The sequence below is a fragment of the Equus asinus genome, chromosome 11, assembly GCF_041296235.1.
Source record: "Equus asinus isolate D_3611 breed Donkey chromosome 11, EquAss-T2T_v2, whole genome shotgun sequence".
NCBI classification, from domain to species: Eukaryota; Metazoa; Chordata; class Mammalia; order Perissodactyla; family Equidae; genus Equus; species Equus asinus.
In genome coordinates, this window is record NC_091800.1 from 23,419,635 (window position 1) to 23,445,439 (window position 25,805).

The 25,805-nt window shown below is 41.7% G+C and overlaps 1 protein-coding gene across 1 annotated transcript; it reads right to left on the reverse strand.

Annotated features, from left to right (window-relative positions):
- Positions 1-505: 505 nt before the first annotated feature.
- CCDC70 (coiled-coil domain containing 70) lies at positions 506-23,538 on the reverse strand. Its single transcript, XM_070520249.1, has 2 exons — positions 23,314-23,538; positions 506-4,645 (listed from the first exon to the last, which is right to left on the reverse strand). The coding sequence occupies exon 2, from the start codon at positions 4,596-4,598 to the stop codon at positions 3,897-3,899; it is 702 nt and encodes a 233-aa protein (XP_070376350.1). The 5' UTR covers positions 4,599-4,645; positions 23,314-23,538; the 3' UTR covers positions 506-3,896.
- Positions 23,539-25,805: the final 2,267 nt, after the last annotated feature.

A 25,805-nucleotide genomic window follows, 5' to 3' on the forward strand; every position in this document is an offset into this window, starting at 1 on the left:
TTCCTCAGGGTGAATTTAGTGGCGAGGTAAGTTACTGAAATAGGTGCTGTTCCTGGCACTCCCGGATCTTCCAGCGTCTGCATTATGATTCTGGAATAAAGATGATTATGAATCTGGGGCCCAGCTGAATGAGCAGGACCTTAAGGCAGCACAGATGACACTGTTCCCTGCCAAGAGATCAACACAGAGGAGCTAAGTTGCTCCTTAGATGTCTGCCTGTGCCTAAGTCATGGACCAACCAGGACATCTCTCAGGAGTTCAGTGATGCTATCATGGGTGCTGTCTCAAAGAGGACACCAGTTTTGGCTGCTGCTGAGGTTGTGGAGAAATCTATCTCCGTTTGTGCTAACAGTTGTAATAACATCCCAGAGGTTAGAAGATGCTTTCACGGACATTATCTGAATCCTTTCCTTTCTCTGTGAACCTACCTGAGGGCCCAGGGATTCCCAGTTATTAGTCATACACAGACAACTCATCCTTAGGTTAATTTTCTTTTGCCTAAACTTGGTTTTATTTCATCTCTCTACAGATCTTGCTCTGTGCTTAAAACACACTCGGGAAGGGTGCATTACTGGAGAGCTCTCAGAGAGGTGGTGCCATGTACCCTTCTCCTTACAGCATTTGTTGAAGTTTACAAATAATAACCTTGTGATTATTTGATTATCTGTCTTCCCCACTAGACTGCAAGCTTCATGTGGGCAGGAATCAACACATTCCCAGACATAGTCCAGTGCTGGCAAGGTAGAGTGGTGGTTGAATGAATAAATGGACAATGAATTAGCTGATGAATGAGTGATTTATGTAACAAAGGAATTCTCACCCACCTTGTTTAGCGAGTGAAGGAGGAGAAAGTTGAGGTGCTAACCAGGTCTGGAGAACTTGCCCTACACAGTAGGTAAAGGGAACCTGCCATCTTGCGTCTCCCCTAACCCTGAAAGCCCCACTCATCTTGCTCCTCTTGGGCCTCCTCTCAGTTATGGGCACAACTATCCCCTCATTGTCCCAGTCAGGAACCTATGCAGCATCCTTGGTACTGGCCTCTCCCACACCACCCAAATCCAATCCATCCCCAGCCAGTGGACTCTGCTCTGTCTCCCAGCAGCTTTCCAAGCTGCCAGCTCGTCTTCATGTACACCCCACTGCTGCCAGGGGCAGGGCACCAGCCCCTTTCACCTGGATTACTGCCACCTCTGCCAGATGATCTCGCCTCCCTCCACTCCAGCCACCTCCACTAGCTCCTCTGCAGAAGTATGCCTCCAACCTGAAAGCCAATACAAATCATGCAGAGGCCTTGTTAAAATGCAGAGCCTGAGTCAATAGGTCAGGGTCTGAGATTCTGCCTTTGCAACAAGCTCCCAGGTGAGGCCAATGCTGCTGGTCCATGGACCACACATTGAGTAGCCAGATGTCATTTCTAAAATTTAAATCTAAATATGTCTTTCTTAAAATTCTCCGGTGGCTCCCTATTGCCCATGAGGCCTTATGTCATCAGTTACATGCCTTCTCGTCTAATTCATTATTCTACATTTCCCCCATGTCCACCAAAGTGTCTGCAGTTCCTTAAACTGCTGTGCTCTTTCATATGCCGATGGTGTTCCCTGGGCCTGGAATGCCCTCCTACTGCTCAGCCCCACCTCCCTTAGCTAATTCCCACTGGACTGATAGCCTTCACCCAGTCATCACCTCCTCCAGGAAACCCTTCCAGATCCCCTCACCCCCACCACTGCCAGAGTCAGTTAAAAGACATCAAAGGGGGCACTCCATGGAGCTCTCCTGGCCCTCCCCTCAAAGGTGGGGAGAATGTTTACTTGCCATTCTCCCCACCTCCCCACCTAAACCAAAGAGGACAGAGCCTGGGATGGTGAAAGTTCACAGCCGTTTGCTGGATGAAGGATGGAATCACAGAGGGACCCTCCTGTCCCCTCTGGGAAGCTCCTCCAGTCCTCCTTCAAATGACAACGGTCTCTCTCAATGATTTCACTGGAACACTGTGAAGCAGGGTCGGGTGTGGGGTTCTTTCTATTCACTGCATGTTCCCAGTTCCTGCTTTCACCTGGTTTGCATTTCTTAAGTCTTAAGGTCAACAATCTTCCATTTGCTTTTGTTTTGGGAGGGACCACTGGGGATCGCTGAATCTGCAGCGCTGCTGTATTGGGGTTCCCACCATCTGTTGGACAGGTCTTCTTGAGTGAGGGCCCCCAGCTACCTCCCCCTGAAATCTGATTCTTCACACCAGCATCTTGTTCCCACAGCTTGCTAAAGTTTTTGCCCAAGGGTCAGTTGGGAGCTGAGGATGAGGTGAGGGTGTGTGACAAAGGAGAAAGTTGCTCCCACTGTCTTGGCCCTCACTCCTGAGAATCAGAGGCCTTGCAAGGAATCCAGACATTCCCAAAGTGATACGGAGCCACAGAGGCCTGGCTGCTCCTGGAGTTGGCCCACTCTCCTGTGACCCGGTGCATTTGCTCAACACTTCTAGGAGGACTCTGTCCTCTCTTCTTCCCATCTCTCCACTACACACCCCAAACCCCAGTGAAAGCCCAAAGTGCTTTAAGGCTCATGCAACCTGATGCCATTATTGCCTGAGCTACTCTGAAGCAACATTCCATGACCCAGGCTTGTATTAGAAAAGGAATGGGTCAAGAGGCAGATGACGTGGAATCTGGGCCTTGTCCTTCCTTTTGCTGCTTGCCTGGCCATATGCAGTCACTTGGCTTCTCTAGGTCTCTGTTTTCTCATCTGTACGATGGGTTTAAATCCCTTCCCTGTCAACTCATAGAGTTATGGTGAAGGTTGCATGAGTTGGCAAATGTGAAAGTGCTTGTTGAGTAGTAAGGGAGGCACAAAGTCAAAGTAAGTTGTACTTAATAACAATGAGGGCAAGGTCTAAGACAAGGGAAAGCAGGAGATGTTTGCCTTGATGTTTCTTACTACCCACCTTCTGGTAGTTTCCATACCGATGTCCATACAGACTATCTAATCCCAGAAGAGAAGTTGGGCATGTAAGTTGCTGACCACATGAGTGTACATTCATTTAATGTATTACCTTCCTGGAGCATTTTAATTTTAAATGAATGGAAGGAAGGAAACTCAAAGGAAGAAATTGATAATGCAGAAAAGCAGGCACAGTGAGACCTGTGTGAATGGGAATTTTCGGGACAGGGAGGACTCCCTTACTCCCAGATCGCCCTACACGGTCCACTTTGACTCCATCACCAGGGAAAGGCAGTGCTTTTGTGGGCTGAGCTCTGGAGCTTCAGCCTAATACCACGCCCCTTTCTCATGCCACAGAGAATGGGCAATGGAGAAGTTTCATAGAAACCCGGAACTACAAGCAAGTGGACCATTAGGGGCTTCTGCCTGTGTGTTCTAAATGGCCTGCCAGGTGAGGATGAATTGTTAACAGCACGGTGGTCTTTTAACATGGAAAACTTCAGCCCACTCCAGGCCTCTGAGACTGCCTAGAGTGGAGCAGAAATGATTGCCCCACAGCACGACAGAGGCAGAGAAGTCTCAGCCCTTCTCTGACCCTATGTCTCTAGCTGGCATTGTCTGAGCCTCTCTTCTCCCAAATTCTGACTCTTTTAAGGAGAACCACAGTCTCTATTCACAAACACCCATACATGCCAGGCTTATGGTGAACTGCTTGAGACCAAGATCTACGGACAGCAATACAGCCTGGAGGATGGGATAGGACCTTGGAGAACCACAAAACCTGGGGGAAATGTAGCTAGCCTCCCTTGAAGAAGTTGACTTTCCAAACCCTTCCTCAGGACTTTATTAGATCTTTTGAAGGAAAGGGACAAATAAGTGCATAGTTTCTCCAGCACATAAGGTCACCCTGGACTTGAATTCCAGTCCAGTAGAGTCTGGACCCCATGGCCCTTCATCTCCTGGGTTCATGCCCTGCCTCGGAAGAAGGCTGGCGATCGTGGCCCTCCATTGACATTGTAGTGCCTGTCTTCAGGTATCTGCTCCTCAGCAATATGGCCGCCACCTTCTGCCCAGAATGCTTTCTCTTCCTCCCAGAGGGCATTCTCTTCCTCCCAGAGGGACTTTTTATCCTCCCACAGGCCCTTCTCCTCATCAAGAAGAGCTCTTTCCTCTACCCACAGGGCCTTTTCCTCCTCCCACAGGGCCTTGTCCTCCTGAAGAAGGTGCCGGTCTCTTTCCCATAAGGCATTGTCCTCTTTCCAGAAGGCCTTATCCTCCTTCCAGAAAGTACGATACTTTTTCCAAAAGGTTTTCTCTTCTTCCCGGAAAGATTTTTCCATTTCCCAGAAGGCTTTTTCCTCTTTCCAGAAGGTTTTCTCCTCTTCCCAGAAAGGTCTCTCCTCTTCCCAAAAGCCCAAGATCTGGCTCCGGAAAGCATGGATTTTGTCTTGGAAATTCCACATCTCTTCCCTGAAGTCTTCTATTTTCTCACGGAAAATTTTCATCTCTTCCCGAAAAGCCTTTTCCTCCTGCAGCTTATGGATTAGTTTCTTCCGGCGAATGTTAGGCAAGGAGACCACCAGTGACCGGAAGAAAGCAAGCCCCGTCCATTTGCTCAGCTTGAAGGAAAACACCTTCCTAGTCAGCCAGAATGGTGAGGTGGCCATGATGCAGCACAGGGCCTTTGGCCAGGTCCAGGTCAGCTGGTCAAATCCTGTGGGGACACCAGAAAGAACATGTGCATGAGTATCATATGCCAGAGGACAAGCCCTTGGGTCTGTACCATTTGATTTGGGAAAATTTAACCATTGTTCTCTTCGTTCCCTTTATGGTGTTTGTGAACAACATCTTTGGTAGAGAAATATGCTGGGTGGTTGTGGTTTTGGGCTGAAGAGGCAGTCAATACATTCAAGCTGAAGGCGGCGAAAATCATAGAATCTCAGCCAACAAAGACAGTGGTTCTCAACTAGGTTATCAAAACACACGGGTGTGACACGATCACTTAAGGGATGTGTCACCAAGAGTTCTGCTTTGCTTTTTTTAAATTTGATTTGCTTAGATTGTCCATTTCTTTATTTGTAAAACAAGTATAGAGTCCATATAATACAGTGTTTTAAAAGAGGCAAAATGTCAAGAATTGGAGAAAATTTTTTATAAAGCTTTTCTTTAAATTTTTTATTTTATTTTTTTAATTTTTATTTTTTATTGCAGTAACATTGGATTATAACATTATATAACTTTCAGGTGTACATTGTAATATATTTCAAATTCTGTATAGATTACATCATGTTCATCACCCAGAAACTAATTATAATCCATCACCATACACGTGTGCCTAATCACCCCTTTTGCCCTCCCTCCTGCCCCCTCTGCTTTGCTTTTAAGTAAGAAAGTACCACAGCCCCTAAAAGATTTGCTATTGTTAAATCAACCAGAATCTATTTAAATTTTGGCATTCTCACTTGGAGAATTGCTCATCACCTTCTTATGGACATGCTCACAAGAGGGTGCCACATATGTGACTGTCCTCTGTTACAAGCCACCTGGGAAACGGAGGGTGAGACCCACTGGCTTAGGGTAGACTGTTCGAGTAGAAGAGTCTGTTTTGGGAACAGAGGTTTAAAACACGAAGGTGAGAGACAACGCCAAATGTTGGCAAGGATGTGGAAAAGAGGAACTCTCACACAATATCGAGTAATATTAGTGAAGACACTTTACGACCCAGTCGCTCCACTCCCAGATACGTAACCTGAGGCAACTTATGAATTGTGACCAGGATACATGTACAAGAATGGTCAAGAAGCTCTGTTCATAAGAGCTCAATACTGCAAACAGTCCAATGACCACCACAATAGAAGGGAATTAAAAAATGGTAGTATATTCAGGCAATAGATGGCATAGCGATGTCCAACAATTGGATACATCTTATAAATATAGTGTCCAAAGAAAGAAGCAGGATCGAAGAACTTCAGAGAATAAAGTTCCCTAACAGGCAAAACTGAACTCTATTTTTTAGAAAAACTACTTAGGTGATAACACAAAAAAAGAGAAGTAAGGAAGTGGGTCCCATAAGTCAAGATAGTGGGTACTTGTGTGGGGAGGTGGGATACTAAGGGCTGTGATTAGGTGAGGGTATGAGAGGGGCTTCTGAGGGGCTGGCAGGATTCTATTTCTTTACTTGGGTGGTGGTTGCATGTGTGTTCATTATAAAAATGCCTTAAGCTATATACGTATATTTTACATACTCCAGTAAATGCATTATATTTCACAATGAAATAAAAGCTATGGAGAAAGGAAGAAAGAAGGAAAGAAAGAAAGAAGAAAAAAAGAAAGAAGGAGGGAAAGAAGGGGGGAAGAAAGAGACAGAGAGAGAGACAATGAGAGATCTTCAAACATTGCCATATACCTGAGGTATCAGATATCAGAACTATCCACAAAAATTCCAATAACTACAAAGGTGGGTCTGGGATGAGAAAAAGGGATGGACATGGTAAGGTGGTTAGAGTGCAGGGAAAACAAGGGGTACACACACTGTAAGGGCATTGATTTCCATTTTGAGCTTTCTGGAAGCAGCTGCCACCGTCTGGCCTCACTCAGTGGGCCTTTCTGAGCACCACACTGTGGAGCAACATGAGTCTCTTCAGGAGATTTCCAGGCTTTCTCCTTTTTCCCATTTGTGACTTGGGAGCAGGGAGTAGAGGAGAAGGAAGGACACATAGCTGGGGTACATGTGTGTGCGCATGGTGAAGAGATGGCGGCTATGCTGTGGTCAGCTTGTGGCGCCACCATCCACCCAGTCACACAAACCAGAAACCTGGGGCTCATCTTTGACTCCTTCCTCTCTCTCATTAAACTGTCCATCAATCATTTAAGATCCTTAGCATTTCTTGAGACCATGCCCCCTGCTCCATCTCCTTGACCACAGACAGGATACCTGTAGCAGCCTAACTGGGCTCTCTGGTATTGAGCTTACACTCCCATCTGCCCCTACACTGTAGCCCCAGGAGTGTTTCTAAAACACTGTCTCATCACATCACACCTGCTCACAAACCTTCAAAGACCTAGTAGCCCAAAGATCAAACCTGACTGCAACCTGACTCCTGTTTGTCTCTCCCTTTACTTTCCTACCCAAATCTAAGTTTCAGTAATGACGAGCTACGTTCAGTTCTCTAGACACCGCTTGCAGTTTCCTGCCTCCACGCCAAGGCACACGCTGTGTCCTCTCCCGAGATTACCTTTTCCTCCGATTGTGGGCTTGAATTCCTGTTCATCCCTTCCCTTCTGAAAGCTACTCCGACAAGGATCCCTACTGCCTCCTTGAAGCTACCTATCTCTACACTCCCACTGTTTACTTGTCATGCTTGATAGATACTAGCCATGTGGACATGGCTTGGTGTGCATATAGGAGGTGATTGATAAAAATGTTGTTGATGGAGGGAATTATGCTAAGTGAAATAAGCCAGACTGAGAAAGACAAACACCAGATGATTTCACACGGACAAAGAAAATAATTCAGTGGTTACCAGGGGAAGGGGGGTGAGGGGTGGGCACTGGGGGTGAAGGGGAGCACTTATGTGGTGACAGTCAAGAAATAGTGTACAACTGAAGTCTCACATTGATGTAAACCACTATGAACTCAATAAAAATAATGTTGGTTGAATGAAACTGAATTTTATTGAAATTTGGAGCTTTCATACTCTATATTGCATTATGGTTATTTGTCTTATTCCTACTATTTTTGCAACTGTTAGTATCTTGGTGTGGGAGAAAGGGCCTCATTTTTCAAGTCTCCACATTTCTTTCTTTCTGCTGTGAGAACACACAGCAGGCCCTCAACGAGCATTTGTGGAACTGGATTAGGTAAGTCTTCATGAGCAAAGACTCAGGGTCAGCTGGAGTTGCAAGATAGCTGTCAACAACAATCAGCTTTCCAACTATAAGATCAATAATAACAATTGCTACGTGCACATTTATTCAGCCCTTTTATGCTGGGCATTTATCCCATGTTATCTGTTTAATCCTTCCAACCATACTAAGATAGGTACCTTGATTAACTCCATATTATAACTGAGAAAACTGAGGCTTAAATAAGTTAAAAACCTGCTCAAACAATTAAGTAGATGAGTCAAGATTCTGCTGGAAGCCAAAGGCCATGTTTAGAAGTGCACTGTGTGGTCAAGCAATACTGCTTGTAAACACCATCAGGCTGATACTTTCACTATGAAGGGGTGTGTGTGTGTGTGGGCGCGTGCACGCGCATTTGTATCAAGCACTGGACCTATTGATAACAACACATTTAGCAACTTGGTCCCTAATTTTAAATGAAACATTCTCTCCTAGTACAACCCTACTGCTGAAGGAAAATATACAGACACCTACACTAAAATGCAAATTAAAAAACATTGAATGTTATCACTAAAGAAAATAACTCTATTTTTCAACAAACAAAATAAGCTTTACGAAAGTCCCTTTTCCTGAGTGAGACCTCTCTCTCCCCAACTTGCAAAGGAAATATTTGTGCAGGCTTCTGACTCTCTTCTGAACTGTTTCCTGGACGTATCCCAACACTGAAAAGGACCACCTTCCGACTTACACTAAAGCTGTATTTCTTACTCCATGGACAGTGTTAGAGAACTCGCAGACACAGTTTAATAAATTCCTTTTGGCCACAGATACCAACTCTCACCGAGTTCTACATTTCACACTGTCCAATTTATCCCAAGCCATTATTTCCAGGCTCTCTTTGGGCCGCACACTTCCTGCGGGTCTAGCACCAGTCATTGCTGTTAGTGGGCTTCTTTTTAGGGCTGCTCTCAGCAAAGACACAGAGCCTGTCTGCCTTCACGAGGAGGAGAAGAGAACTGCAAAGCTGAGTGGAGAAGTCAACTCAGGGTAGATGGCTCAGTCCATGGAGTCATTTGAGAATAGAAAAAACTGCAAACTGTAGGTCAGTGAGCGCTAAGGGTTCACTACACACACTTTTCCCCCGAATCGAACTCCTCACTTGGGCAGCAGCGGGAGAAACCTGTTTATGGCACTTGTTGAATAAGCGTGTTATAGAAATACACGTATTATAAGTCAAGTATTCTGGGACTCCCCTTGTTCTCAGTGGATCTGCGTTCCTACTTGTGGAGAAAACAGAGGCCCACAAGCTGAAATTACCTCAGCTTCCAGCTCACCCTCTGGCAGCCACATCCATTTTTAATGCCCTTCTCTGGGCTCCTGGGCCAGGCCAGGCCTTCCCCTCATCTCCTAACAACTACGCGGTGACCTTGTTTCATCAATGACCCCTCTCTCATGAGCCTTCCACATCTCTCTCTCTGCCCATTCTGGCCTCTTAGCACACAAACACGCTCAAGTCTCTCTCATCTTAAAAACAACCAGCCAACCAGCCAGCCAACCAACCAACCAACCAACCTCTAACTCCCTCTGCCTGTTTGCTAACCCTCTCCTCCTTGAATAGTCTTCTTAAGAGAGCAGTCAAGAATCACTATCACCATTTCTGCATTGTGTTTGCACCCTCGCCCTACAGCAATCTGCCTTTTGCCTCCTAACTCCACTGAAACTGTACCTTTAAGATCACCAGTGACCTGCTAGTTGTTTAGTCTTTCTCCTACTGACCTCTTGGCAGCACTTAACACAAATCCTTTTCGAAATTCCTTCCCTCTTGACTTCTCCAACACCAGGCCATCCTGTTCTCCTCCTATCTCCCTGACCTTTCTCAGTCTCTGTGGACTCTTTCGCCCAATCGAGTATACTTTATCCATATAAATCTGTACCTACCTCATAGGACTCTTGTGAGGAATAAATTGGGCATGTTGAGTGCCTAGCATGTAGCAAGTGCTCAATAAATAGGAAGAATTATAATAATTACTATTTTGTGTCATTTAAATCTTCTTAGGGTGGCATTCCAGGACAATCATGATCTTCCCCTACAAATCAGTTTCGCCTAATCTCTGAGCCATCCCCCCAACACCTATCCTCTGGCCATCTGGAATTCCTCAACCATACCAAGTTTCCCTCACTTCCGTGCCATCTTCTTCTGTCTCCCTGGATAGCCTTGCCTAAACCCACTTCACTTCACCTAGCTCACCCTTCAAGACTCCCATAAGGGGTCATCTCCTCTAGGGAGCCTCTCCTGGAACTGCCCACCAAGTTCAGACTGAGCATTCACCTCTCCTGCCCCATGAGGAACACTTTGTCTCCCATCTCTGTGTCCATCCTCTAGCACAATGTCTGCTACATAATAGATGTTTAGTAAATGTCAGTGGAATGAATGGCAGTCTCCTGGGTCAGAATGTTGGAAAAATTCATCTCTAAGTTTTTCTCATCCCCACTTAAATTATCTTTGAGAAAGAGATAAAATAAATAATATCTTTGAGAAAGAGGTAAAAATAGATGTGATTTAGATTTAAAGTACAATATAAAACTGTAAATGTGTATCTATATCAATATAAAAACATGAATCAAAGAAACATGCCTGGTCTTCATTATTATACTTCAAGACTAGGACCTTATTTTTAAGGGAAATTTCATATATAACTCTATGCTTAGAACCAATACTACCCAATCTAAAGCCAACAGTTACTTACTGCTTAGCTGTTTCCCAACTGGGCAAGTCCTGTAGCCCTCAGGGCAGGCAGTCATTGTCACGTCAGATCCCTAGTGATGTCATTTTCACACACTCCCCTAATACTGTTTGCAATGATCTCTCTGTCCCCTCTCAGTCCTGACTCACAGGATGGAGAGGACCAAGATGGTGCCCCAAATAAGAGACTTTAAGGAGTGGAGAGAAAACTTGAAAGGTTTAAAAGACTTCTCCATCTTCCATCTTTGACTTCACCCATAGGGTGGTACTATTGATGACTCAGAAATGATTGTTACCTCACATTCTGCCTGGATTGTGTCCAGGAGCAGGCTTCTGGGAAATCATGTTTCATTGGGGTGTTGGTGTTTAATGAATCATTTCTCTTGCTGCTTTTAAGATTTTTCTCTTCATCTTTTGACAGCTTGACTATGATGTGTCTAGATGTGGATCTCTTTGAGTTTATACTACTTAGAGTTTGTTGAGCTTCTAGGATATGCAAATTTGATGCAGTTTTCCCTCACATGTGAGAAGTTTTTGGCTATTATTTCTTCAAATATTCTTTCTTCCCCTTGCTTTCTCTCTTCTCCTTCTAGAATTCCTATTATATGATGTTAATAGCTTGATGGTGTACCACAGCTCTCTGAGGCTCTGTTAATTTTTCTTCATTCTTTTTTTCTTTCTGTTGCTTAGACTGGATAATCTCAATTGACTTATCTTCAAGTTCATTGATTCTTTCTTCTGCCAGTTCAAATTTTCTGTTGAGCTCTTCAATTTTTCATTTTCAACTCCAGAATTTCTATTTGGTTCTTTTTTTTAAAAAAATAATTTCTATCTCTTTACTGATATTCTCTATTTAGTGAGATATAGTTCTCATGCTTTCTTTTAATTCTTTAGGCATGGTTTCTTTTAGTTCTTGACCATATTTATAACAGCTGATTTAAAATCTTCATCTGGTAAGACCAATGTCTGCACTTCCTCAGGGACAATTTCTAACCAAAAAGAGAATAACTCAGAATACTAGTTTCAATTAACTGCTTTTTTTCCCCTGTGTATGAGCCATTCTTTCCTGTTTCTTTGCATGTCTCATAAATTTTTGTTGAAATTGGACACTTAAAATAATATAATTTTAAACAATATAATCTGAAATAACATAATTATATTACAAATAATATACTATGGCAACCCTGGAAATGAGATTCCCTCCCCTCCAGATTTCTTGTTGTTTCTTGTTGTTGCTATTTGTTTGTGTAGCAACTTTCCTGGGCTAATGAAAAGGCTGTACTTTTTGTCATGTGTAGCCACTGAAGTCTGCTTGATTAGCTTAGTGGTCAGCTAATGATTGAAGAGTTGCCTCAAACTAGTAAGTCTCCTTTCCTTTGCTGAGGGGCTGCGTGTGTGTGTGTGTGTGTGTGTGTGTATGTTGGGTATGCCTTCAATGCTCACGCAGGCAGTTTACAATTCTGCCTTGGCCTTCATCCCTGCTTGTGCAGGGCCTCAAGGTCAGCCTGAGGTGAAAGATTACGGCCTTCTAAGGTCTTTCTTGGGCATGTGCACAATTGCATGCATGTGGCCTTCTAGATTCCCAGAAACATGTTAGAACTCTTCAAAGCCTCCATCTTATTTTCCAGTTTTTCCTTCTAAGTTATTGGTCAGCCTCTTATTAGCTCCAACTGGTAACACAGACTCAAGGAGCTGTGATATCAAACAATTACCACTATTTTTTTTTTAACAAATTCCTGGAGGATAGGGCTATTTGCACAAAGTGATTATTGAGTTACGTCAAGTGAAAACAAGTCCTGTGGATGGAGCTTTTCAGTGAACTGCCAGACAAGAGAAAGAGTAATAAATTCTTTGGAGATAAGGACTTTTTGCGCTCCAAACCCATCTTGTTCCCTTGCTTAGGCATTCTAGAATCCCAATCCTTGGTTTTAAAACCATTCTCCTTTTCTAATACATGTACTTAAACTATCAATTTCCCTATAAATACACTTACTTGCATCTCACATGTTTTGATATGTCACATTTTAATTATCATTCAATTAAACTATTGTCTGATATTCATTGTAATTTCTTCTTTGACCCCCTGGCTATTTATAACTAAATTGCTTAATTTCCAAACATGTGAGGATTTTCTAATCACCTTTTTGTTATTGATTTCTAGCTCAATTCCACTAGAGTCTATGGCTGCACAAAGTATAGTTCATATACTTTGTATAATTTCAATCATTTCAATTGGTTAAGACTTGCTTTATGGACCTGCAAATACTCAATTCAATATTCCATGTTTACTTAAAAATAATTGGCATCCTTCAGTTGCTTGATGCAGTGGTCTCTCTATATATGAATTAGGTTAAGTTTTTAAGTACATTGTTCAAATCTTCTATATACTTATCGATTTTTATGACTGTTCTATCAGCTACTGAAAGAAATATACTTACAGATCTATTTCTCCTTCCAATTCTGTCAGGTTTTGCTTTCTATACTTTGAGGCTAGGTTATTAGGCACAGGCATATTTACAATTATTACATTTCTTAGCATATTGATGCTTTTTATGAAACGCTCCTCTGTATCTTTAGTAATGCTTTCTTCCTTAAGTACTACTTTGATATTAATATAGGCACCTCAGCTTTTTTTGGTGTTTGCATGGTGTATCTTTTCCACCCTTTCATTTTAACTTTTCTGTGTCCTTTTATTTAAAGTATCTTTCTTGTGAGTAGCATATAGTTTTGTTTTTTTCACTCTGACACAATCTGTCTTTTAATTGGAGCATTATTTTATAATTACATTTAATATAATTACTGATATGTATTTTAATTTGGGTCTATTATCTTACCATTTTTTCTAGACCCACTTATTCAGTGTTACTTTTTCTTTTTTCTTTCAGATTAATAATTCTATTATTCCCTTTCCCTCTATTACTTCATTTGTTATATATTCTTTTAGTAATTATCCTAGAGATTAAGATAGGCATCTTTGAATTATTAAAGTCAAATATATATATTTTTACCTTTACCACATCCCTGATATTGCCAGAATCTTAGCAGGTTTTAACTCCATTTATGCTCTTCCCATCTTTTTCATTGTTGTCATGAATTTAAATTCTACGTATATTTAAAACTCTAAAAGGCTTTACTATTACTGTTTTATAAGTCAATATTCTATTTATAATTTCACATATTTTTACCCTCCCTTGTGCTCTTCATTTCTTCCTGCATCTCTATGCTTTTCTTTGAGATCATTTTCCTTTACCCAAAAGAACCATATCCATTATATTTCTCTTAGTATGGGTCTTGTGATGAATTCTGTTTATTTGTTGAAAATGCTTTTATTTTGCCTTCAGTTTTTATATGATCTAAGAGATTTTATTGATAGAATGGTTTACTTAATTTCCATTGCAGTGTAAACAAATAATTCTTTCTTTTCATTTTCCTATTCTTCACAGTGTTTCATGGTAATAGGATTTCAAACTGTGTATAAGAAATGAATTTTAATCTCTGTAAACATACTGATGACAAAATTAACATGTGTCTCTGATGAATTTGCGTTATCATGACATTGGCTCTAAGTTTTTAATAGAAAGGGAAAAATGTACTTTGGGGCTACACAACACTGAAATTCAAACAGTAGTGTCTTGTTTTCTTATTCAGATATACAATCCTTTATGATCCCATTTGCCTTCATATTCAAAACATATTTCCACTGGTTAGAGAATTTTAGGGTATTTGTTATTTCCTTTCAGCTCTTCTGGCTTCCATAGTTTCTGTGGAGATCAATTTAGTTGTTGCTTTTAAAAAGGTAGTACGCTTTTTATACTTCAGCTGCTAAGACTTTTCCTTTGGTCTTTAACTTTTATTTTGTATGAACAAATATGCTTTACGTTGTATTTGTCATACTTGGAATTTGAAGTACTTCTTGTATCTGTGGTTTAATAATTTTCATCATTTTTAGGACATTCTTGGCCATATCTCTTTAAATATTTGTTTTTTCTCCTATTTCCAATAACATATATGTTAAACATTTTCACTGGGTTCCTTACATTTCTTATGCTTTTTTCTATATTCTCTCTTTATTTGTCTCTGTGTTTTAGTCTGTGTGTTTTCTATTGTCCTATCTTCCAAGTTTACTATTGTTTCTTCAACTGTGTCTAATCTGCTGTTTAACTTATTCACTCAGTCTTTAATTTTATTTATTGAATTTTATTCACATATGGAATATCCAATTGGTTATTTTACATAGTGGTTTTTTTTTGGTGCCAAATTTATCCATTTTGAGTTTTGATTCTATGAACTTATTAATAGTAGTTATTTCAAAGTCTATGTCTTATTCAAGATCTGGATTGTCCATGGATCTCTTTCTATTGTCTGTTTTTCCCTCTCAGTTTTCTGTCCAAACTTGTTTTCTTATGTGGCTGGTTATTTTGAGTACCGATATTCTGAGGCTCTACATGATGTTTTCTTCTTCCAGATGTATTTATTTTTGCTTCTGGTAGGCAGAGAAACTAGAAGCTGATTATTTTAATCCAATCAGGAATTAAATGATTCTAAATTTGGCTTTATTCTCTGTGAGACACACTTCTTCAGTAGACACTTACTCCAAAAAAAGGCTTGTGATAGGCCCTTAGCTCCAAATTTATCCTCCTAGGCTCCTTTATATTTATGAACCCTCTGTTCAAACTTTTCAGCTTCTCATTCACTACTTTCACTTTTGGAATCAGCTTCAAATGCCACTCACCTTTACTGACTTTATTCCTTATCCAGATCTTGGTCTCAGAAATTCTCCCTTACTAGTTATCTCTGAGATGTCCAGCACTTCTAGTTGTTCCTGGCAGGATAGGTTGTCCAAAACAACCTAGTCAGCCACTGCCCAGTGCAAAACTCATACGGAGACTAATAACCAAAGGAGTGACATGATGGAACTTAAGAATGTTGACCTGGCCAGAAGGCCCAAAGTAGAGGCAAATAAGTCAATTATATAGTTAAAATAGCTAGCCTTTATTGATCATTAACTATGTGCCCAGTTACCATTTTAAGTGCTTTTACATATATTTCCTCACAAAAAATTAATACATTAGATGTTATGACTATCTCCATTTTACAAATGAGGAAAGAAATGCATAGAGAAGTTAAGAAACTTGCCTACGGCCATAGGAAGTAGAGCCCACATTTGAACCCATGCAGTTTTTCTTGGAGCACATACCTCTCTAATGCAGAAAGTTGCTGTAGTGATGGAGGCAGCAGATAGTCTGAGTCATGACTAGTATTGGAGCTGGGGAGTCAGGAATAGATAGCTGAAGATATATGTCAAAGAAAGACTCAGTAGGTGATCAAATGGCTGCATGTGATGAAGATGGAGGAAGTAAGGACAAGACTAAGAGAGTGACCATGCACTGATTAGAAATTTGAAGTTGAGATGGAGGTGGTTTAATGAGTTGGTGAAGGATTCTTACATGAAACCTTGGGATCCTCAGTGGTTCATCATCTTTAAAATGTTTGCTATTCCAAATAAAACTTACAGCCTCTGGAGGAAATAGCAAATGAGATTATTATTACTGAAAGTAAGTGGAATACTGAAAATAAATTGATCCTCAACATCAATGAGCTCACAGAATTGAAAAGGATGGACTTTCCCTAGTGCCCCCACCCTGACTTTGCACCAAATCAACAGCTCCTGTTCACTCAAGACAGAAGGTTTAGCTTAAATTTTGTTCAATATTATTATTTTTAAAAATATTATCATTCTTGCCAATTTTTTACACAATACATGCTCATTGTAAAAACCATTATGAAATAGAGCAAAGATGAAGAAGAAAATTAAAGTCATCTATAACCCAATACTCAGAGGTAACCACTGTAAACATTTGGGGTATAGACTTCCAACCTTTTTCCTAAGCTTATGGCTAGATACATTCTATACAATTGGTTTTATAGTGCATACTGTTTTGTGGCTTGCCTTTTCATGTAATAATACATCATAACCATTTCCGCATTTCTTTAAATATTTCTGAGAGCATAATTTTAATAACTGCAAGAGTACACATTCCCCTATTTTTGGAAATTGATTTATTCCATCAGGAATATAGATTATTTTCCTGGAAGAGTAAGTCAATCCAGAAAATTGCTCACAGATGAAGAAAGTGGCAACATAATCCATCATCGCTGCCCATGGCTTCAGTTCGCATTGAAAGGAGAGAATTCCTTCTCTTGGCACCACTCACAGGAAGGGACCGTTCATGGGAAGTTCGCCTTGTGAAGGCAAGGACTTTGTTTTGTTCATTCTATACTCATGGGACCCATTTTACAAAGAGCTTCTGAAGTCAAGCAGAAAAAGATAAACAACCCAATAGATGAATGACCAAAGCATGTGAATAAACTGAGTGCAAACAGATAAAAATGACTCTTTAACATAGGGGTAAAAAACCCCAACCACACTTATAGAGAAATGCAATATTTTCAATTTCAAATGCAATTGAAAATATTGCATTTCTCACCTATAGAAGATTGGCAAAAATCCAAAAGTTTGACAATACACTCTGTTAGCAAAGCTGTAAGGATGTAGGCTCTCTTATACAGTGCTGGTAGGAATGCAAAATGTTATAACCCCTGTAGAGGGGAATTTGTCAGTGTCCAACAAAATCATAGACGCATTTACCTTTTGATGCAGCAATTCTGTTTCTAGAAGTCTATCCCACAGGTACAACTATACAACTACAAAATGATACTTGTAAAGGTTACTCAATTCATTGAAGTATTATTTGTAACTGCAAAAGACTGGAGATAATTCAATTTTCAAGCAATAGGAGACAACTTGAATAGACTATGGCACGTCCACACAGCAGAGTACTATGCAGCTGTAAAAAAGTATAGCAAAGACTTCTCTGTGCTGATCTGGAGAGATCTCCAGGATACCTGAAGTGAAAACAATGACGACAAGAAGGTACAGAAAACTGCTACATGTTGGGTAGGGGAGAAAATAAGAATATATACCTGTGTATTTGCTTATATTTGCCAAAATACTGGAAGAAAAACACCAAACTAATAAAAAAGATTATTTATGAGGGAAATGATGGAGCGGGCAGGAATAGAAGCAGGATTCCTCTGTGAACTTTTCTAGAGGTTTTGGTCTTTGATTAATGTAAATGCATTACATTACATTATAATGTAAGTGTATTCTAAGACAAAAAATTCTTAAAATTGGAAACAAACATGTGAACATAACTGTACATCAAATAGTACCATGTCCACAGAGGAGGGATTTATTTCCAGTGACTTTAGGACACAACGCTTTGACTCTACCTCCTTAGTGGGACGTGATCTAAGGCCAAAAAGAACTACAAAGAAATGTAAAACTTCAGCTTGGTAGTTTTACTTTTTAAGTAGTGCTGGTATTGTTATTTGAAATCTTCTCTTTCTACTGTATGACAAAGCATGTAAGTAATTATGTTAATAATGTTAGGATTCAAGATTTTCAGTGTTAAAGAAAAAAGACATAGTTATAAAATCAAATAAGTTACATAAAATGCTACAGTGTTAAATTTAAATTAAAAATATCAAAATGAAATCATGACTTTAAAAAATATGCATGGTACACCTCTGCTCATTGAAATGGACTAATAACAACAATATGCCAGAAGCAATGACCATCTCTTGTGCACGGATCTTATTCTCTAATCCCACTCCCCACTGAGAGGAACCAGGGCTCCACTGATAAATGACAGCTTCTAGTGTAGAAGAAGGAAGGTACAAAGTGAACCTGGGACACGTTTTTTTCAGAAGCAAAGAAGCTTTCTTGTCACGTCAAAAGGACACAGGAGCCAACTTGAGTAGGCTTTCACTGACCAAAACTGTGAGAATTTGAGCATGAAAAAAAATAATGTTTGTAGTTAATTGAAATACGGTCAATCTCTAAAAGTTCATGACTCCATAATGATACGAAAAGTAAAAAAACATAGAAAAAAGAATTTGTCACCATTTAAAGTAAAATTAAGGCTAAGGCGACTTCTCTGAAAATTTGAAAATTAAAGGAAAATTTAAAGTGAATAATGTATCCCGCCTTTCATTCAGAAACTGTAGACCATGCTATCAAACAGCCCCAGTCAATGTGGGAAAGCTTTGCAGAAGAACCTTAGCTCATATATGTGGAAAGAGTGATAGAATCAGAAAGAAACCACTATTTCACACTTCTAATTAAATGATTGATTTGGCAAGATTATCCATTGGCTTTAAAATCACTAGATGAATGGTTGATGGGACACTAGACACTTACATTGTCCCAAATAACACCATGTAGAGTCTATGTCTAAGTGAAATATATCATTGTATGATGGAGGAATCATGCTATCTTTATTTACAGGTTAGTTGAACATCATGAAGTGGGGGTCAACCAGATATTATGTGCCTCTTGACGTAACGCAATGTGACTGTCTTACATACGTAAGGTTCTCTAGAAGCTGCACCCGAGATTTATTTCAGGAGGGCTCTTGGGAGAAGGAGAACGAGAGAAGCAGGGAAGAGCAAGGGAAAAGCTACTATGTGAGGATGTGTCTCAGCTGGAGACTACTGACAATCTGATCCAACAGAAAGCTGGGAACTGTTCCACAGAGTTGATCCCAACTTGAAGTCCATGTCAATGCCTGCAGGCTTTCCCCTGGGCATTTCATGCCACCACTTCCATGGCCACAGACGTGTGATGTTGGTAAAAGATCACCATAGGAGGTCCTAGAATGTCACGTCCGTGAAGGTGGGTGTTATTGGATGAGTGGTGTCCCCCAAAACTTCATATGTTGGAGTCCTAACACCCTAGTGTCTCAGAATGTGACTGCATTTGGAGATGGGGTCTTTAAAGAGGTGATGAAGTTAAAATGAGGTCATTAGGGTGGGCCCTAATCCAATATGACTGGGGTCCTGATAAGAAGAGGAGATTAGGACACAGACGTGTACAGAGGAAAGACCACGTGAAGACTCAGGTAGGAGAAGATGGCTATCTACAAGCCAAGGGGAGAGGCCTCAGAAGAAACCAAACTTGACAACAATGCAATCTTGGGCTTCCAGCCTCCAGAATTGTGCGAAAAATAAATTTCTGTAGTTTCAGCTCCCCAGGCTGTGATACTTGTTATGGCAGCTCGAGCAAACAAATGCAATAGGGATTTCTGTTCTGTTTACTGCTTCATTCCAGCACTTAGATCAGTGTCTGGCACATAAGAAATATACTGCAGTTATTCAATGAATGGATGCTCTGCTCCTAGAGTTTCAAATAGAAAGCCAGAGAAAAGATCTCTACTTGCGGATTTTCTCTCTCTCTGTCTGTGGTTCTAGTTCTTTTGCTCCTCCCCATCATATTTTTTATCCCAGAAGAGATTTTGCTCTTCTCTTCCCTTCCCATCTTCTTCTTCCAGTGGAGGAAAAACTTTTATTCACTGGCCTATCTTCTGGGGACTTTCTGTACATCACACTTTCCTCTGTGCATTCTTTTGGGTCTCTTTGTTCTTGGTGGTTGTGGCAGATTGGATTTTCCAAAGATGGCCTTAACGAGCTCTGTCATCCCATTTGCTCTTCTTACAATGTGACCTCGTCAGTCCCCCATCAAGAGGCAGACTCCATCTCCTCCCCTTGAACCTGGGTGGAACTTTGGATTGCTTCAACCAACAGAGCACAGAGCAAGTGATGCTATGTGACTGTTGAGCAGTAGGGTGCTGGCACCCTGCTACCAGCCAGCCAGTGAGAGTGTGCATCTTTTCCCAATTCTGTGCTCAGTGAAGTCATGTCAGTAGCATGAAAACAGCCACAGTGGGATTATTTATATCACAGAAGCCAGCAAACACTACAATCACACACACACTGCGATGGGTGTTAAACAGTTACCAGCAAACCACTGTTTCTGAAGCTACATCATAAAAAAAAAAAAGAGATGATACAGCTTCTTCTGGTTCTCCCTCTCTTAGCTCTTAAATCCCAGCGGCCATGCTGTGAAGAAGCCCAGGGCACATGGAGAGGCCACGTGCAGCGTTCTGGCAGACAGCCCCAGCTGAGGTCCCAGCCACAGCTAGCATCTGCCACCACTATACATGCAGCCTTCAGACAGTCAGACAGCAACCCCAGCCACTATCTGTCTGCCAATCCCAGTCAACCCCTGGAATGGATAGATATAATAATAATAAGTGACCTTTGTTGTTTTACCCCGCTGAGCTTGGAGTGGTTATGCAGCAATAAACAGAACAGGGATGCTTGCTCTTCTCTTACCCAGGCATCACAAGTGAAGGGGATTGAAAATACATCAATTTAACATTTTAAAAAACATTCCATCAGTTTTTCCTGACAAATCTTCATGCTCAGAGTGAGATTCATTCATTCAACAAACATTTCTTGAGTGCTAAGTAAGCATCACACCCTGCACTAGCTCGGGGTTAAGGGTAGAGGAGCTCCCAGGACACAAATGGAGACAAAATGGCAACAACCAAATACCAAATTCTGGTGTGAAAGGCATCACACTAGAAGTGTGTCGAGGATCCACTGGGGGTGCATAGAGGAGAAAGGGGCCAACTCTTCCTTGACTGGAGGTGCACAGAAAGCAGGAGATAGTTGAGGAGGACTTCAGAAAGATGTCTGGGCCGAGTCCTGAAAGCTGGGTGGTTTTCCAGGTTATTGGGGAAAGGGCTCCCCGCACAAAGAGCTGCCCACGAGAAGGAATGAAACGCTGGCGTCCTGAAGCCCTTGTTTTGTGTGACTGGACAGCACACCATTAATGCTGAGCAGTTGCTGAAGGATTACGAGTGGGCAGGTGCCTGTTGAGGCATCTTAAGAAATAGAAGACTGGAAAGTTACGTTGAGACCAAGTTATAAAGACTCTTGACTCTATCCTGAACAAAGTTCTTGGTAAAATAAGAATTAAAATATTATTTTAAATCTATTACAAGTCAACAAACAACATCGTGCTTGATGATAAAACACTCAGGGCTTACTGTGTGCCTGTCACGTGTCATCGCACGTTGACTTAGCTGTACCAATTGTTTACAGCAGGCATCTGTTCCGATTGGTTCATGCTCCCATCCTGATTGGTTAGGGCCCTTGTCCAGTTTTTAAACACTTAAAAAATATCATCTCTGGGGGCTGGCCGGAGGCACAGCAGTTAAGTTCACACGTTCCAGTTCAGTGGCCCAGGGTTCACTGGTTTGGATCCCAGGTGCAGACCTACACAACACTTGTCAAGCTATGCTGTGACAGGCATCCCACATATAAAGTAGAGGAAGATGGGCACAGATGTTAGCTCAGGGCCCGTCTTCCTCAGCAAAAAGAGGAGGATTGGCAGATGTTAGTTCAGGGCTAATCTTCCTCAAAAAAAAATCTATGAAAATATTGTTAAAATGAAGAACAGGACAAAGTGGGTAGCATTCACCATTTTACAAACAATAGCCAATGTATGAGGAGATAAAACAAGAGGTATAAATAATCAGAAAAGAAGGGGTAAAACCATCATTATTCGCAGATGATTTAACTTTATACCTAAAAGAGAGAGAGGGAGAGAATCAACTTAAAATTTTAGAATTGATAAGAATCAGAAAAAATAAGCATAAAATGCCAATTCTCTCCAAATTTATCAATTCAATGCAATCTTGAACAAAATTACCAGAGGATTTTTTTTCCCCTGGGGAAACTCAACTAAATCACCTTAAAAAAAGTAATATGATTAGGGCCACCCAGAGGCATAGTGGTTGAGTTTGGCACGCTTGGCTTCAGCAGTTCAGGTTTTCAGGGTTCAAATCCCGGACATGGACCTACACCACTCATCAAGCCACGCTGTGGCAGACAACCTATGTACAAAATAGAGGAAGACTGGCACAGAAGTTAGCTCAGGACCAATCTTCCTCAAGCAAAAGAGGAGGACTGGCAACAGATATTAGCTCAGGGCCAATCTCCCTCACCAAAAAAAAAAAGTAATCTGGGAAAATAAATATGTGAGAAAGATGACAAGCCTCACCCAGTCTCTTTGGCCTCAGAATACCAGGTGAAGAAAGAGAAGCAGTTTCCAGGGCTGGAGCTGAGGCCATGGGGAAGGCAACTGTTTCTTATGAGAGGCCAGGGTCCCACAAAAAAGCTAACAGATGGTCGGAGGAAGAGGGGAGAAGGGAAGAGAACCCCTAATAGGTGGTGCTGTGCATTTTCCCAGCCTTGACACTTGTCCCTGGGGATGTTGAGACCCTCCTGGACTCAGCAACCAAGACTAGGGACATGAAGACAGGTAGTATTCCCCTCCCTCAAGCCCACTCTAGAACTGGGTAGAAGGGCTGAGGCTGGAAACCTTCCAGGGACTGAGGAACCGATCTGCAGGGGCGTGTCCTCACACCCTCCCCGGAGCCCCTGGGACTGCTGAGACCGAGGCTCAGGGACATCCTGATGTTTTACTGGAACACCTCGGACCACTGCTCAGTTCCACAGGGCCCTTAGAATCTTAGAGGTTGACTTTTTTTCTCCTAGACCCAGGAGTTTGTTTATTTATTTATAAAATTGTGGTGAAATAGACATAACATAAAATTTACCATCTTAACCATTTTTAAGTGCAAAGTTCACTAGTGTTAAGTACATTCACGTTGTGCAACCATCATCACCATTTATCTCCAGAACTTTTCATCTTGAAAAACTGAAGTTATGCCCATTGAACAAAAACTCCCCATTCCCTCCTCCTCCCAGCCCCCAGCAGCCACCATTCTACTTTCTGGTTTATGAATTGGACTGCTTTAAGTATCTCCAATGAGAGGAATCATACAGTACTTGTCCTGCTGTGATGGGCTTATTTCACTTACCATAAGGTCCTCAAGTTTCATCCAGGTTGTAGCACCGGCCAGGGGTTGAGGGTCTTTTTGTTCTTCTTCTTCTGACTATGAACTAGTTTGGGACTCAGACAACCTTCACTTTTTCTTAAATTATCTTCGGGGAGATTATAATGCTGAGAAAAGCAAAAAAGAAAATGAAAGCATCTACTGAAAATGCTTTCTGATTCAGGTGGAAGTTGAAGTGAGGGACCCTAAAAGTTTTCTCCCAAATAAGGAAGTTGTTAGGATTAGTAGATGGTAAATATAGAAAAAGCGACTCAAATAGAAGAGTGACATCAGAGTGGAACATTCTCCAAGGAAAGCACGAGAAAAATGAGAATGGTTACACAGAACTAATTTATTAGAGGATAACGCACAATGGAGGACAAGCTCCTGAACAGCCTGGAGGAGGAGCGTGGGATGCTCCTGTGAACAGGAGAGGCAGCATCCACTGGTTCTGTGATTGCTCCTTATGTGGTGCACAACTTGGTCTTTGGCCAACTTTAATACCTCCCTTCATGTCTATGGCTTCTGTCAAGAAGTCAGGCATATCCTCATTAACTCACAGACTCCTTTGTAATTAAACTCAGGCATACCCTCATTAACTCGTTACTCTTTTGAATTAAAATTCCTTATGGGGTACATTGGATTTTTTGGAATAATTCTTTTCCTCATAGTATCTGGCTTGGAGTAAGCACTCTTTGTTCAATGAATGACTGAACTCACTTTTACCAGCACAGCCTCATTATGAGGGCCACCTCAAGGCTTACGTGTAACAATATGCAAAATAAAATTTACACTCTCAATTCAATTTTCATCTCAATTCTACTAACATTTCCCCCAGTGTGGCCTTTATTCATATAGCAATAAGTGTAGTGGCCAAGAGCATGGACTGAATCACATTGCCTGAGTTTAAATTCATTACACATGCAGTTGCTATGTGACCTTGGGTAGTTACTTAATCTCTCTGTACCTCACTCTACTCATCTGTGAAATGGGGATATTAATGACACCTACCTTGCTTTGGGCAGCATTTCCAACAGTGGTTTTCCAAGCATTTCCCACACTAGCTGCTTCCACTGTCTGTTGCCGTTCTAATCTCTGAGTTGCCCACCAGCCCGCCCACTGCATCTTCTGTTCAGCTGTTCTGCTCTTCTATCACTTTTGTAACTAATTCCTCATATTAAATTCCCTCTGCTTCCTTAAGCGATAGAGCTATTCCTATTCTTACTATCACTTAGCATTCAAGTTTCACAATCACTTTCCAAAGACTCCTGCTGTTCCAAAAAGATCCCTCCATTTCTTTTTTTTTTTAAGATTTTATTTTTTCCCTTTTTCTCCCCAAAGCCCCCCAGTACATAGTTGTATGTTCTTTGTTGTGGGTCGTTCTAGTTGTGGCATGTGGGAAGCTGCCTCAGCATGGTTTGAAGAGCAGTGCCATGTCCGCGCCCAGAATTCGAACCAACGAAACACTGGGCCGCCTGCAGCGGAGCACACGAACTTAACCACTCGGCCACGGGGCCAGCCCCAAGATCCCTCCATTTCTGTCCTTAAATATACATTGTCTGGTTTAGGAAAAATATTCTTTGACCCTTTGCTAAGTCTACAAGGGGCACCTGGAAAAGTCATGAGTGACCAGCCAGTATTCCCTCCCTTGCTGGCCTCCAGGAAGTCTGCCCTATCACCTGAAATTCCGACTGTTTTGACTCCTGAGCAGAAGTGTGCTCACAAAGGGCTCCTGTCCTTCTGAAGCCAGCTCCAGGTTATGATGGTGGGGTCTGGGGGTCTTAAGGCTCTGCCTTCCCTGCCCACAATCATCCCATTTCAACTGGCTCTGGGGGAGTTGTGGCCAAATGTTCCAGAGAAGATTCAAGTCACCGCATACACCACCCTTTCCTTCACTGCTTCTCAAAGCATGGTCCACAGAGCACCTACGGAGACTCAGCAGGGTCCTAGCCAGACTCAGCAGATTCCTGGGCCCCCAGAGCCCAGAGCTACACATTCAGATTCTTTGGAAGGCGGGGCAGAAATTCGCATTTTAATAAAGAGTCTCAGGCACTTCATAGAAATTTACAGTTGAGAACTTCAGCTACTTGGTGCTTACTTATAACAGGCAACCCAGCTTCCGGAAGTAGCCAGCTTCAGATGGAAGACAGCGACTATCAGTAAGTTTATTATGCTGGCCACAATTCTGCCTCCCTCACCTTCCCTCTCTGGCTCAGATTAGCATCTAGAATGACACTGAATAGGTTTCATCTCTTTTCTGCATGGCGATCCTCAAGCACTTAAGGCGCCTCTACATCCTAAGCCTGCTTCAAGGACCCTCACCCTCTTTGTTAAAAACAGTCCCTAAACTGTTCAGTTGACTCTCCCCCACAGGCCACCAAGCATGTAGGGAGAACAAGAAGTGAGAAGAGGCTCGCCGGACAGGCCTGCACTAAAGCACTGAGCCAAAATGTTTCCAGCACTGATTTATAACTTCA

Bases quoted from the DNA above. Each gene is read 5' to 3' on its own strand.
- CCDC70 (XM_070520249.1), bottom strand. From the start codon at position 4,598: ATGGCCACCTCACCATTCTGGCTGACTAGGAAGGTGTTTTCCTTCAAG.